General features: G+C 38.2%; 1 protein-coding gene across 6 annotated transcripts in view; it reads left to right on the top strand.

The window, feature by feature from the left end:
• The window catches only part of zfyve26 (zinc finger, FYVE domain containing 26), a 28818-nt gene that overhangs the window by 11649 nt on the left and 2919 nt on the right, over positions 1-14250 (top strand). For 4 of the 6 annotated variants that reach the window (XM_051916248.1, XM_051916250.1, XM_051916249.1 and 1 more), the window contains exons 19-37: positions 434-539; positions 626-1470; positions 2747-2943; positions 3283-3387; positions 3700-3822; positions 4338-4511; positions 4598-4847; positions 5248-5340; positions 7150-7319; positions 7461-7594; positions 8493-8521; positions 8669-8805; positions 8913-9133; positions 9978-10125; positions 10358-10567; positions 10775-10990; positions 11481-11678; positions 12073-12269; positions 12452-12611. In XM_051916248.1, the coding sequence (XP_051772208.1) occupies positions 434-539; positions 626-1470; positions 2747-2943; positions 3283-3387; positions 3700-3822; positions 4338-4511; positions 4598-4847; positions 5248-5340; positions 7150-7319; positions 7461-7594; positions 8493-8521; positions 8669-8805; positions 8913-9133; positions 9978-10125; positions 10358-10567; positions 10775-10990; positions 11481-11678; positions 12073-12269; positions 12452-12611 (3713 nt within the window). The remainder of the gene's footprint in view (positions 1-433; positions 540-625; positions 1471-2746; positions 2944-3282; positions 3388-3699; positions 3823-4337; positions 4512-4597; positions 4848-5247; positions 5341-7149; positions 7320-7460; positions 7595-8492; positions 8522-8668; positions 8806-8912; positions 9134-9977; positions 10126-10357; positions 10568-10774; positions 10991-11480; positions 11679-12072; positions 12270-12451; positions 12612-14250) is intronic. The other 2 variants (XM_051916251.1, XM_051916247.1) reach the window with 1 other exon arrangement.

Genomic DNA, 14250 nt, shown 5'->3' with positions numbered 1-14250 from the left:
GCTTAGTTTTTAACAGCAGAAGTCCGCTTGTGCGTTCGGCTGAGTCTAACAGTGTATTTGCACCTCCAGAATGCTTTTATGACGCGAGATTAATGTAAACAGCCCACTGCAAACACCCTTGTAATTCGCTTCAAACTTTTCTAACATTATGATTATTTTATAGAAAGTTCAAGTGGTGTGTGTAAGGAATTGGAAGGAAGCAGAGTACGTCTGTTTCTAAAGCACGCAGTACCATCTGCTGTTAAAACTAAGCTCAGAATCGATTCGAGAGAAAATCGCGATACATACTGAAAATATCAGAATCGATCCAGAATCATCTCTCGATTTGTGATGCATCGATGTATTGTCCCAGCCCTAATAAACAGAATTATTAAAATGTCATGTCTATAAAGTATGAAGAGCTCTGACTCTGATATTTGTGATCTGATCTCAGATCAGTCCATGGAGGTGAAATTGGGAAATCCTCTTTTACTGTTGCTTCAGTCGCCTACCCAGCTCCTCTCTCTCCTTCTGTTTGACAGACAGGTGTCACCTGACAGGTAATCAAGGATCTGTCTTCCTGAAAGTGCTGGACTTTATAAATGTACTAATATTTATAATCAGTCATATCCTTCTCTCTTTGCAGGGTTCTTTCTCTCTTGCAGCAGGAGCAGTTGCGTTTGAGTGTGCAGCAGGTTGTAGTTCAGCGCTGTTGTGAAACTCTCCCTCTCTGGGATTCTAGGGCTATGACATTTTCTCAAGGGCAACCGAGGATCGCAGGGTTCAACAGTGGGGCATTCTGCCCGGCCAGCATCGCCTCAATTTTCCAGCAGCACGCTCAGGAGTGCGCCCCTTCCCTTGACCTCTCTGACCTTGCCACAATCTCTGACCCCAGCTCTGAGTCTGAGGTCTCAGTGGAGGACACATCTTCTACATCCACCAACCTCTCCACCTCTCCACCCTCGCCATCTTCAAGTCCTCCTTCTTCTTTTCTCCTCACTCCTTCTGCACTGTCTTTTCTGAAGTCCCGTTCCCCCCTTGTTGCCGCCCTGGCATGCCTCAGCGCCAGTCGGGGTGGCGTGATCCGGGCAACTTCCTCTGGCTGGTCAGGCTTACCTTCATATTTTCGCGGATCTGGGCGTAAAGAGGCAGTTTTGGATGGAGACCAGATCTCAAGAGAAGGGGAAGCTCTGCTTAAAAACTTCCCTATCCTGAGAATGTACCTGCGGTCCATGGCTGAGCCAGTTCTGGGGGTCTCGTTGGAAGCAGAAGAAGGTCTTGGGCTGAATCTCTGTGGGAAGCCTGTGGTGGGAATGCTGTTTTCTGGCCTGCAGGGAAGTGCAGCGCAAGCAATGGCTGCTGAAGCATTCCAGCAATCCCTAAACGCTGGCGATCTGAACAGAGCCTTAGAGCTCCTAGAGCTTTATGCACAACCGTGCAGCCAGGAGGGGGCACTCCGGGACAAACTACTGGCATGCACTGCTCTGCAAGGTAAGATTCCTCTCAGATTTACAGTACCTGCAACAGAATCAGGAATTAAATGTGACAAAAATACCTCAGATACTGAATGTAAAATTTCAAGGCAGAAAATGACTAGTCTATTCTACTCTGGGTTTTGTGACATTTTAATGACCTGTAATTGCAAGTTATATTTTTTGTCTGTATTGCCTTTATTCACCGTCTTTTAGGTGAGTGTTGTTAAAGTCGCAATAAAGTAGGGACATCTTTTCATCCATATTGTCATGTAAATGGATTATCAAAAAAGAAAATCTATAGAGTGAGGAATTGGTTCTCTGCACTGGTTGTTGATTGGATGTTGAGATGTGGGTGTGGCACTCAAATGGAGGCAGATGGTTGCAAGGGCATGGTTTAACTGGACTAAATGAAGTCCTGTACACGTCACCAGAGAGTCTTTTGTTTTCAGTTATGACATTTTGATTAAACGCTACGAGGTCAAAAAAAAAGTAATATTATGCATATGTATTAAAATAAAACATTTGCACGGATGAATTTTTCATAATATGATCTATAATATACATTTAGAAAATAGATGGGGTGAATTTCAATTTGATGCCGAATTTAAATGTGCAGCTAATACAAAGTGGGTAACACTTTACAATAAGATTAATTAGTTAAACATTAGTTAATGTATTAACTAACATGAACTAACCATGAGCAATACATTTGTTACAGTATTTACTAATCTTTGTTAACATTAGTGAATGAAAATACAGTTGTTCATTGTTTGTTCATGTTAGTTTACAGTGCATGAACTAATGTTAACAAGATTTCAATAATGTGTTAGTAAATGTTGAAATTAACATTAACAAAGATGAATAAATTCTGTAGAAGTGCAGTTCATTGTTAGTTCATGTTAACTAATGTAGTTAACTAATGATAACTAATGAACCTTATTGTAAAGTGTTACCAAAAAGTTTTTTTTTTTTGATTAGGGAAAAAATACACCTTAGATTATACCTTGATTGCTATGATATCATGTGCATTACTTACAACATCTTTTGTTTTTATTTTAATTTAAAAAAAAAAAAAAAAATTAAATTGAGAATTCATTTAAATTAGTTGGTGCAGTTAATTCAGCTGAAATATTTGACAATTATGTAAATATTCCTTGAAGGTACAAAATGCCCCTGAAAATACATTTCTTACAGGCGTTATCCCATAAATAATTATAATAATACAATTCAGACAGTCTTTGACAAGACCATAAATAAGGAAGTTTAACAGGTAACTATGTCTTTTTGTATAGAAAGCAGCAGTGTGGAGCAGTTGTTTCGTGTAAGGGACTGGGAGCTGCGTGGACGTGTGGTTCTGCAGGGTTTGGACCGCTGGCCTTTACAACACTGTTTAGAGTTGCTGCAGTTCTGTCTCAGCGACCAGAACACCCAGGATCCTCTCAGAGATCAGCTTCAGCAGAGGAAACAGGAGCTGGACATGTACCAGCGGGTCAGTCTGACACACCAATTCTCTACTTGAAACCTTATTTACTCTTGTGGCAAAAGCAATTCTCTGTTTTGCAGTTTGCTTATAATTTTAGGTGTTACTAGGTTGCATAATTAAAAAAAATCAAAATTTGCTGTGCATAAACATGTCAGCATGAATTAACAATAAAAAACTGTGGTACCATGTCATTTTCTGTCTGTATTTATAAGCTCAAGACAGAGACTGAAATTACTGTTTTGTTTTGTTTTTAGATTGCAATCAGTGCCAGTTTATGCACACACATGCACACAACTGTAATGGCCATATTTTAGAAGTTGGCTGATGGCATCTTTTGTTGTTTAGATGCTGAGTTTGCAGCCTCCGTTGCCATGTGAGACGTGGCAGGAGTTGAGGGAGGAGTCTACGAAGAATCCTGAACCTCTATTCAATCTAATGCTGGAGGCCAGGGTGAGACTATAGAACCATTAAATAAAACAATGTCTGAATTATTAGTACAAGTGAGTTTTGAAAATGGGCATCACTCAGAGCTACGATTGAGATGTCCGATTGCATCTGAATTATGGTTAAATTGTAGTATTGACTTAACTGTACTACAATTGCAGAGACTGCAGGGTAAACTTATTTTCAATAACAACAAGTTTGGGAATCAAAGTCTTTGTTCAAATGAAATCATTTGAAAATGATGTGGTGCTGAAAATCCCGCAACTGTGATGAAGACCCAGGAATATATTCACTTTTTGAGTAAATTTGTGCTTTCAGGAGTTTGAGTTGTGTGGTCAGTGGGTGCAGCTGTATTCAGTTTCTGATCAGTCTCGAATGCAGCTGCAGACCGAACACCTGCTATACCTCCTAGAACAGAATTACACAGAAGATGCTTTCCAGGTGTGTATGTTTTATGATTTCTGTTGTCCTCAGTTGTTGTATAGAAACATATGATTGTACTGAATCTGTATTAAAGGGTTCGTTCACCCAAAAATGAAATTTCTGTCATTAAATACTCATCCTCATGTCATTCCAAACCCGTAAGTCCGTTCATCTTCGGAACACAAATGAAGATATTTTAATGAAATCAGAAAGCTTTCTGTTGCTCCATTGACAGCCTTTGCAACTACCACTTTCAAGCCCCAGAAAGGTAGTATAAACCTCATAAAAGTAATCCATGTGACTCCAGTGGTTTAACCTCAATTTTATGAAGTTGAATTTCTGTTTGCAAAGATGAATGAAGGTCTTACAGGTGTGGAACGACATGAAGGCGAGTAATTAATGACAGAATTTTCATTTTTTGGTGAACTAACCCTTTAAGTTGACAGACTTAGTTAAAACTTACTGACTCAATCCAAACAAAATAGACTGTGGGAAAAAAAAAGAGACTGTACTCTACGTCTCTCTGTACCCAGCTTTTGGAAGCTCTTTCTGATTCGATGGGTTTGGAGGTTAGTGAGCAAGCTCTGGATCGAAGACCTGGATTGGCTGCCTGCCATTTCCTGTCAGATTACCTCACCCTACACTTTCAGAGTCAGATGACACTTGCTCGGAGACGCCACATACATGCCCTGCACCTTGGCTCGAAGGTAACAATGTTTGACCTAATCAAATAACACATTGATTCACTTGCCAAAAGAAATACTCTAGACACAATAGTGTGTGCCTGTCGCAGGTTCTACTGACTTTGCCGGAAGCATCTCGTCAGGATTATTTTTCACTGCTGTCTGATCCACTGCTCATGCTGGAGCAGCTACTGATGAATCTGAAGGTAGACTGGGCCACCGTTGCCATCAGCACTCTACGGAGCCTTCTGCCGGCTCAAGACGCTGGTATCACCAACCAACACATTGACACCCTACTTGCAGATTACGCCCGGAAGGCTCTTGATTTTCCTTATGCACCCAGAGAGTGGTCACGTTCTGGTGAGTTGGAGCAATGGATCAATTCATTGGGTTACACTTTATTTTACAGTGCCGTAGTTACATTGTAATTACTCAAATAAGTACTGAGTACTATTAATTAACTACATGTACTTACTATAGAGTTACAGTTAGGGTTAGGGTTTGGTTTAGGGTTAGTTACTTGCAATTATACATAATTTACTGTTATTACTACAGTAAGTACATGTAGTAATGGGTAACTACGGCACTGTAAAATAAAGTGTTATTCATTGCCAATATATGCCATTCATTGTTATATTGCTAGCTGAAAACAAACATTTCTGTCAATACTTTGTGTTATTAGAGGTTTGAGATCATTATATGAAGCATTGCACCTCTCTTTTCACTAATCTATTTCTCTCCTTCTCTTCGTCTGTCTCAGACTCTGTCATTAGTCTGCAGGATGCATTTCTGCAGTGTCCAGCCCAGGAGAGCTGCCCATCTTCTCCAAGCCACACCCCTCCTCCATCAGCAGGTATAAGCCACACCTCTTTCCTTGACCACACCGTTTCTTTCTCAGCCACACCCCATTTAGCATGTAACAGCACATCTAGTTTTTAATTACTGATAATAGTAAAATAGTTGAGTATGTGGCACTAGAGGCTGGAATACATACACACCATTTGAAATTGTGACAGATTTTAAAACACTACGCATCATAGACTCACCATTTAGTTACAGAGAAAAACTGGAAATCATGCACACACTAACAGACTTTCCAGTCGTTCCTAAGTGCTGGAATACACTACATGACTTTTGCTCAAATTCTTGCTGCCCAAAAGTTGATGCAAACTGTTCATCGAAAATGCACATCAGAATCTCGGTGGAAGTAGTAGTTCATCCGGCTACTTTTCGCCTACTGTTTTTCTAGTACTGTGTGATCGGGCATGCTACTCTGTTGTCATACTATTTTTTGCATACTATATAGTACGGAAGTATTCGATTTCGGACGCAGCGTATGTTCTAAAATCGCTCAAAATATCAAACGCATTTGATATCCTCCAATGGAATCATAGTCTGAAGTTGAAAATGCGGTGCCCATCACACATTACACAAAATATCTGTGAAATCTGTAAGAGCATGTTGTATTGAAAGGGTTAGTTCAGCCAAGAATGAAAATTCTGTCATTTATTACTCACCCTCATGTTGTTCTACACCCGTAAGACCTTCATTCATCTTCAGAACACAAATTAAGATATTTTTGATAAAATCCGATGGCTCAGTAAGGCCTCCTATTGTCAGCAAGATAATTAACACTTTCAGATGCCCAGAAAGGTAAAAGTTAAAATAAAAGTTCATGTGACTACAGTGGTTCAACCTTAATATTATAAAGCAACGAGAATACTTTCTGTGCGCCAAAAAAACAAAATAACAACTTTTCAACAATATCTAGTTATGGCCGATTTCAAAATTTCACAAATCTTTTGCTTCGAATCAGTGGTTCGCAGCGCCAAAGTCACGTGATTTCAGTAAACGAGGCTTCATTACATCATAAGTGTTTCGAAATTTCAATAGTTCACGTGACTTTGAGAGTTTGATACGCGATCCGAAATAAAAGATTTGTAAAGCTTCGAAGCTTCATGAAGCCGTGTTTTGAAATCCTGTCACTAGATATTGTTGAAAAGTCATTATTTAGTTTTTTTGGTGCACAAAAAGTATTCTCGTCGCTTTATAATATTAAGGTTGAACCACTGTACTCACATGAACTGTTTTAAATATGTTTTTAGTACCTTTCTGGGCATTTAAGTGTTAATTATCTTGCTGGCAATAGAGGCCTCACTGAGCCATCGGATCAAAAATAAAAATATCTACCAAATATTTATCAAAAATATCTTAATTTGTGTTCTGAAGATGAACAAAGGTCTTACGGGTGTGGAACGACATGAGGATGAGTAAATAATGACAGAATTTTCATTTTTGTGTGAACTAACCCTTGAATGTTTGTTGTAATTCCATTTTTTGACACTGGGTGGAGTGTGGGTCCAATTAGTATATAGGTAGCCAGAAAGTAATGCTGTGTCCCTATTTGCCTACTTATACTACAGCCTAAAAGTACATACAAGTACATACTTTTGAGTGTGTAGCAGAAGAGTAGACAAGTTTTGGGACATATTAATATTTATATAATATAACTAATATTACTCGAAATATTTACTCCAAAGCAGTCTTGCTATTTACAGACTCAGTACACTGGAAATGCTTATTGTTATCATTATTCTATGATGACCTCAGAAGTCAGAGTTCAGAAGTCATGTTTGCACACATTTTTGTTTTGTTTTTTCAGGCAGCACACCCATGCACACACCCTCCAGTGATAGACGCCCCAGTGGGAAAAGGATCCGGCAGCTGGCCACACCTTTCACCCCTCCGGAGAAAACCCCTGACCGCAAGGACTGGATCCCAGACCACAAACAGCACATCTGTATGGTCTGCCAGAGGGAGAGATTCACCATGGTGAGAGAGACAGAGTGTGAGATGGGTTGTGAATAAGCTAAGCTTATGTGATGGGATAAGCTCCTGCTGTGATTTCCTGTTCTGTTAGTTAGGCATCTCTATAAGAATTTGAGTCTAAACATAAACCTTATCCTGTTTCAGTTTAACAGACGGCATCACTGCAGACGCTGTGGCAGGCTGGTGTGTCATTCCTGCTCCAGCAGGAAGATGGCTGTAGAGGGCTCTGAAGAGCCTGTCAGAGTCTGTGACCAATGCTACAACTTCTTCCACACAGAGTAAGACAGATGCACACATACCTGTTAAAAGCAGAAGTGCTCAAGGTTTACAGAGCTTGTAGATGTTAATAGTGTTGGGAACTGAAAACCGTTTGTTCAAAAGTCGTACGATTCCCAATTGCTTGACTCTTTTGAGCCTTTCTTTTTAGTGAATCAAACACATACATCTTACAATTTACTTAAATCAGTGCAGTTACTGACTGACAATGTGTATTTAACAACATGTATTCCCATTATGGGATTGCATTTATGCCACCTTTAAAAAGACTGAAAAGTCATTATAAAGTCTGGGTAAACAATAATTGTTTTAAATGTGTTTATTATCTAAATGATCTCATAACAATGGAGTTACATTTCTATTTTTTTACAAATACACTACCATTCAAAAGTTTGGGGTCAGTAAAATGTTTGGTTACTTTTTATTTCGATGGTCCACTTTAGACACTCTACTTACTATAAGTAACTTTGCAACTACATGTCAACAAACTCTCATTAGAGTATTAGTAGACTGTTATGTTAGGGTAAAATGTTAGGGTTTGGATTAATGGAATAATTTCACATGTACTTGCAAAGTTTTTTTATAGTCAGTAGAATGTCTGTTGGGTGACCATCAAAATAAAGTGTTAGCAGATATTAAGCAGACAGTCTACTAATACTCTAATGAGAGTTAGTGTACATGTAGTTGCAAAGTTACTAGTTAATAGAAGAACTTTTAAAGTGGACTATCAAAATAAAGTGATTTGTGCTTTCCACACTTTTCTTTAAGAATTTAAAGAACCATTAAGGAATCAGAACATTATCTGTTTTTTATATGATTCCATTTCTAGTTGTAGCATAGCTAAATATTTTTCTAATCAGTTTTTTTGTACATTTTTCTCTTATGTTGTGTTTATTGCAGCTCAGATGAGGAGCTTGATCAGGGGGAAGGTAAACTTGTCACTGTCATGTCACACACAAACAATTTTTCATTCCCATCTCATGAAGTTTACATATCTTTCTTCTCATTGAAATGGCAGAACGTTAATGCCTTTACTCAGATGATGATTACAAGATGACAAACTAAACTTTTCTTAGTAGCTGGCAGCCCTGCGTCCATTGATGGAGTCCTGAATGGGGTTCTCAGTCTGCCTGAGGTTCCACGAAAGCAGTATCGCCTGAGTCCAAACCCAGCAGAGAACCAGCAGCTGAAGAGCGAGTTCTACTATGAACAGGTGTGATTCTTTACTGAACTATTGCTTGTTTTTAAGGAAGGACAGTAAAAGAAATCTCTTGTATTTCCACTTACATTTCTTAAAAATGGTCACTCTGTGTGTTAAAGGCACCCAGCGCATCCCTATGTGTTGCTATACTGACACTACACAGTGATCACGCAGCCTGCGGGCAGCAGTTGATTGGCCACTGCCGCTTACTCTCACGCAAACTGACCAATCCTGAGGTGGATGCTCGTCTGCTGACAGATGTGATGCGGCAGCTGCTGTTCAGTGCCAAACTCATGTTTGTAAACGCAGGATGCACCCAAGAGCCGGCACTCTGCGACAGGTTAGACACACACACCTTTACTTGAGTAATCTGAATGTAATCTGTTTTGCATTTTAGTTTTAAAAGCATAAACTCTGAGAGTGAGACAGAATAAAATTGGTAAAAAGTCTCTTTTGCTCATTCAGGCTGCATTTATTTGATCAAAAATGCAGAATTACAGAATTTGTAGATGTTAATTGTGTTGGGAACTGAAAATCGATTGTTCAAAAGTAGTACAATTCCCAATTGCTTGACTCTTTTGAGCCATTCTTTTTAGTGAATCAAACACATACATCTTACAATTTACTTAAATCATTGTAGTTACTGACTGACAATGTGTATTTACCAACATGTATTCCCATTATGGGATTGCATTTATTAAATTGGTAAAAAGTCTCTTTTGCTCATCCAGGCTGCATTTATTTGATCAAAAATGCAGAAAAAATTATGAAATGTAATTTATTCCTGTGATGCAAAGCTGGATTTTCAGCATCATTACTCCAGTCTTCAGTCACATGATCCTTTAGAAATCATATATGCTGATTTGGTGGTCAAACTTTTTAAAAGAAAATTATTATAATCATCAATGTTGAAAACAGTTGTGCTTCTTAATATTTTTGTGTAAATAATACATTTTTTTCAGGATTCTTTATTTTGAATAGGAAGTTGAAATGAACAGCATTTATTTGAAATAGAAATCATTTGTAACATTATACATTCTTGATCTGTTTAATGTGTCCTTTTTTGCATAAAAGTATTTTTATTTTTACTTTAAATTAAAATTACTTTTACCAACCCCAAACTTTTGAATGGTAGTGTATTTACTTCACTTGCCTTTAATTTATTCCTCTCTCTTCATTCATAGCTACATCAGTAAGGTGGATGTGTTAAAGATTCTGGTCAGTGCAAACTACAAATACATTCCATCTCTGGACGATATTCAGGAAACGACTGCAGTGACGCGCCTGCGCAACCAGCTGCTAGAGGCCGAGCACTACCAGCTGGCCGTGGAGGTGAGACTATTTACTTAAGATTCAAAGTAATACTTCAAGCAATGATAAACTCACAGATTTTCTTGCTTCTGTGGAACACAAAAGCAGATGTTAGGCAGAATTTTCATGCCTGTCTTTTCCAACAAATAAGTGAATGAAGTTTAAATAGCACAAAATAAATAGCAATTACTAATCTAATCACGTCTTGATTTTGGGTTTAGCTGTCTTTTTGCAATCTGTTTATAATGCTCAGGTGTCGACTAAGAGTGGACTGGACCCGAACGGAGTTTGGCAGGCGTGGGGTATGGCGTCTTTGAAGGCTGGAAATCTGAGCGGGGCCAGAGAGAAGTTTGCCCGCTGTCTAAAAGCACCAGTAGATCGAAACCAGCTAAACCATGGAGTGAGACTTCTGCAGGAGATTGTTCAGCACCTGGAGTCCACAGTCAAACCTACTCTAAGCACGGTAATGCTACATCCAGACCCTAAAGACTTGACAGGATTCTTGACTTTTCTTACAGGATGTTTCTAAACACATTGTGTGTGTGTGTGTGTGTGTGTGTGTGTGTGTATATATATATATATATATATATATATATATATATATATATATATAAATATGTGTGTGTGTATTTATTTTTTTTTTTTTTTTTTTTTTTTTTTTTTTTAATAGACGGTGGATGAGGATATCTTGGCCTCTTTGCGTGAGCTGGAAGAGGCTCTCTCTGATTCTGCCCCTCCAGATGCCACAGAGAGCAGAGTTCAGCGGTCCGCCTACTATCAGGAGTGCCTGTTTTACCTGCTCACTTACGGCACACACTTGAGCCTCATCAGCTTTTACCTGCGCCACGACTGTCTGAAAGACGCACTCACCCACGTACAGACCAAGGTTCTGCAAAGTTACAGAGCACTTTACACATTTGCACATTTATTAGATTTTTTTCAAATTTTATTTAGCAAGAATTCATTCATTTGAACAAAAGTGACAGTAAAGACATTCATAATGTTTATTTCAAATTAATGCCAATCTTTTGTTCCTTTCTATTCATCAAAGTATAGAAAGAATAAATGTATCACAGTTTTCACAGAAATATAAATATAAAAATTGTTCCCAACGTTGATGATAATAAGAAAGGATCTGAAGGATCATGTGGTGCTGAAGACTGGAGTAATGATGCTGAAAATTCAGCTTTGCCATCAAAGAAATAAATTACATTTTAAAATGTATTAAAAAATAGAAAAGAGTTATTTTAAATTATAATAATATTTCAGATTTGATTTTATTTAGAGGTTTGATGTTCCTGTATATGATAGAGAAACATGTATGTTTATGTTTATAAAGCTTCTCTCTCTCTTCATCTCTGTCTGTATGTTTCTAGAAGTGTTCAGAGGATGTGTTTCTGGAGGGCATCTTTCAGCCCTGTCTTGAACGTGGGCGGTTGGGAACTTTGCAGGGTCTGTTAGAAACTCTGGACCCCACACTGGAGACCTGGGGCTGTTACCTTCTTTCAGCCTGTCAGTTACTGCAGCGCAGGGGACACTACCACTCTCTGTACCAACTCCAACAGTTCATGATGGTACTTAACACACACAAACATACATACAAGTTGGATTTCCATGTTTTTTGGGGACATTCAATAGACGTAATGGTTTTTATACTGTACAAACTGTATATTCTCTCCCCCTACACTAACACACTCTCCCCCTTCTAACCTACCCATTACAGAGAACTTTCTGCAATTTTAGATTTTCAAAAAAGATCATTATATATGTTTTATAAGCTTGTTTCCTCATGGGGATAAAAAAAAAATGTCCCCAAAATTTACTGGTATTACTATAATTGTGGGGACGTTTGGTCCCTCTAACGTATGGAATACCAGGACCACATCCACACACTTTCTCCCTCTCTCTCTCTCTGTGAGGTCTGCATCAGCATGCTGTTAATAAATTTCTCCTCTTCTCTCTTTGTAGGATCACGTTCGCGCCGCTATGACGTGCATTCGCTTCTTTTCTCATGGTGCTCGGTCCTACCTGCAGCTGGGAGAACAGCAGCGCTGGCTGATCCGAGCCAAAGAGCACCTGAGAACTTACCTACAGGAACAGCAGAGCCGCAGGAAATCACATAGCTCCTCTTTCAGGAAGAAAATGAGCTCCACTGATGTCTCAAGGTATTAAAAGGGGGGAAATGAACATTATATACTATACACTATCCAAATTTTCATTATGTATAATAACATAAGTATAATATCATACAATATTATATAGTCAGATACTGAAATACTGAAGTTCCTCGTTATTTTGGCTTCGGGCTGTTTTGATGTGGTAACAGAACATGTACTGAATGTTGCAGACACGTCCACACAATCGAGCTGCAGTTGGAAGTGACACGGTTCTTACACCGCTGTGAAAGCTCACCATCCAAGACAGCTTTAGGCCCCACCCCCACAGGGAACAGTGGCCCACCCACTCTGTTTGGAAACAGCCCCATGAAGGTGGATGTGGCCTGCAAGGTGAGCTAGGAAAACATGCTCTTCTGTACACACAGTTTAGTCCTTTTATTGCTAAAGGTGTGATTACATGAGTGAAATTTCTGCAAAATTTCAAAGGCAAGAAAGGTCCATTGTCTATTATCAATAGTGCAGCGATGTATGAAGCCTGCTCACACAGAAGTCTTTCTGCTTATCAGCACGCCAAATCTGTGTGACCAACTGGAACCCATTGTGCAATCTGTGTGGGAAAATCTTTCACTCACGCAACTTCTCAATCGTGTGGAGTCATATTGAAATGACTGGATTTCACCTGTGAAATCAGAACAACAGTTAATGTTCTGCGGTAAACGACCACACCTTCATTTTGTAGGGTACATTTAAGACAGTTCTTGGCATCTTCATTTATAAGATCGAATCAATCCAAGGGGCGAGAGGAAATGATGCATATCTATTCAAATGAAAATAAGTGATCTTTCACGTATTTCAATATACCATCAAAATTTATGATTAATATAAATCAATACATTTTTGTTCTTTTCTGGTCTGTCTTATGTGTGTATATTCTGTTTGTAAGTGTTTAACTGTAAGTATTTCCATGAATGGATTCCACACATTTCAGTTTGAGCTGATTGCTTGTTTTCAATCACGCAAGACTAAGAGTGTGTGCGTCATGCATTTTGTAGGAAAAGAGATAATGTATGCATGTGTGGTTAACAGCATTAACTTTACAGAATACTGAAATAGAAGCAGTGTTATATGCATCAACTGGAAAATTTTCCTCACATTTTAACTGCATATCATGCTTAAAGTTCTGTACTCTAGGGTTGCATTTTACACTGCCTGATTTGATTATTTTTCAGTATGCTGAGATATAATGTATCATTTTTGAAACCACATTTGCAAGTGGCTCATATCAGATGCCAAAAATTCAGATGTTTTTGTTGTTTACATGCATGCAACAAGATATTTTAAACTGAGATTTATAAATCATCTGAAAGCTGAATAAATAAGCTTTCCATTGATGAATGTTTTTTAGGATAGGACAATATTTGCCCAAGGTAAAACTATTTGAAAATCTGGAATCTGAGGGTGCAAAAAAATTAAAATATTGAGAAAATCGCCTTTAAAGTTGTTCAAATGAAGTCCTTAGCAACGCATATCCACTCACAAAAATAATTTTTATATTTACAGTAGGAAATTTACAAAATATCTTCATGGAACATGATCTTTACCTAACCCTTTAAGCAGCAAAACTGTTTTCAACATTGGTATTAATAAGAAATGTGTCTTGAGCACCAAATCATATCAAAATGATTTCTGAAGGATCATGTGACACTGAGGACTGGAGTAATGTCTGCTGAAAATTCAGCTTTGTCATCACAGGAATAAATTACATTTTAAAATATAAGAGACTTCCTTCAAAAAAAAAAAAAAAAATCTTACCGACCCCAAACTTTTAAATGGTAGTGTTGTGTAGATATTTGGCACAGACTATATGTGACCCTGGACCACAAAATCAGTCATAAGTCGCACAGGTATATTTGTAGCAATAGCCAACAATACATTGTTTGGATCAAAATTATAGATTTTTCTTTTATGCCAAAAATCATTAGGATATTAGTTCACCCAAAAATGAAATTTCTTTCATTTATTACTCACC

This window comes from Ctenopharyngodon idella, chromosome 13 (assembly GCF_019924925.1).
Source record: "Ctenopharyngodon idella isolate HZGC_01 chromosome 13, HZGC01, whole genome shotgun sequence".
Taxonomy (NCBI): domain Eukaryota; kingdom Metazoa; phylum Chordata; class Actinopteri; order Cypriniformes; family Xenocyprididae; genus Ctenopharyngodon; species Ctenopharyngodon idella.
The sequence above is the reverse complement of the archived record's forward strand: the minus strand, read 5'-3'. Positions and strand labels throughout refer to the sequence as shown.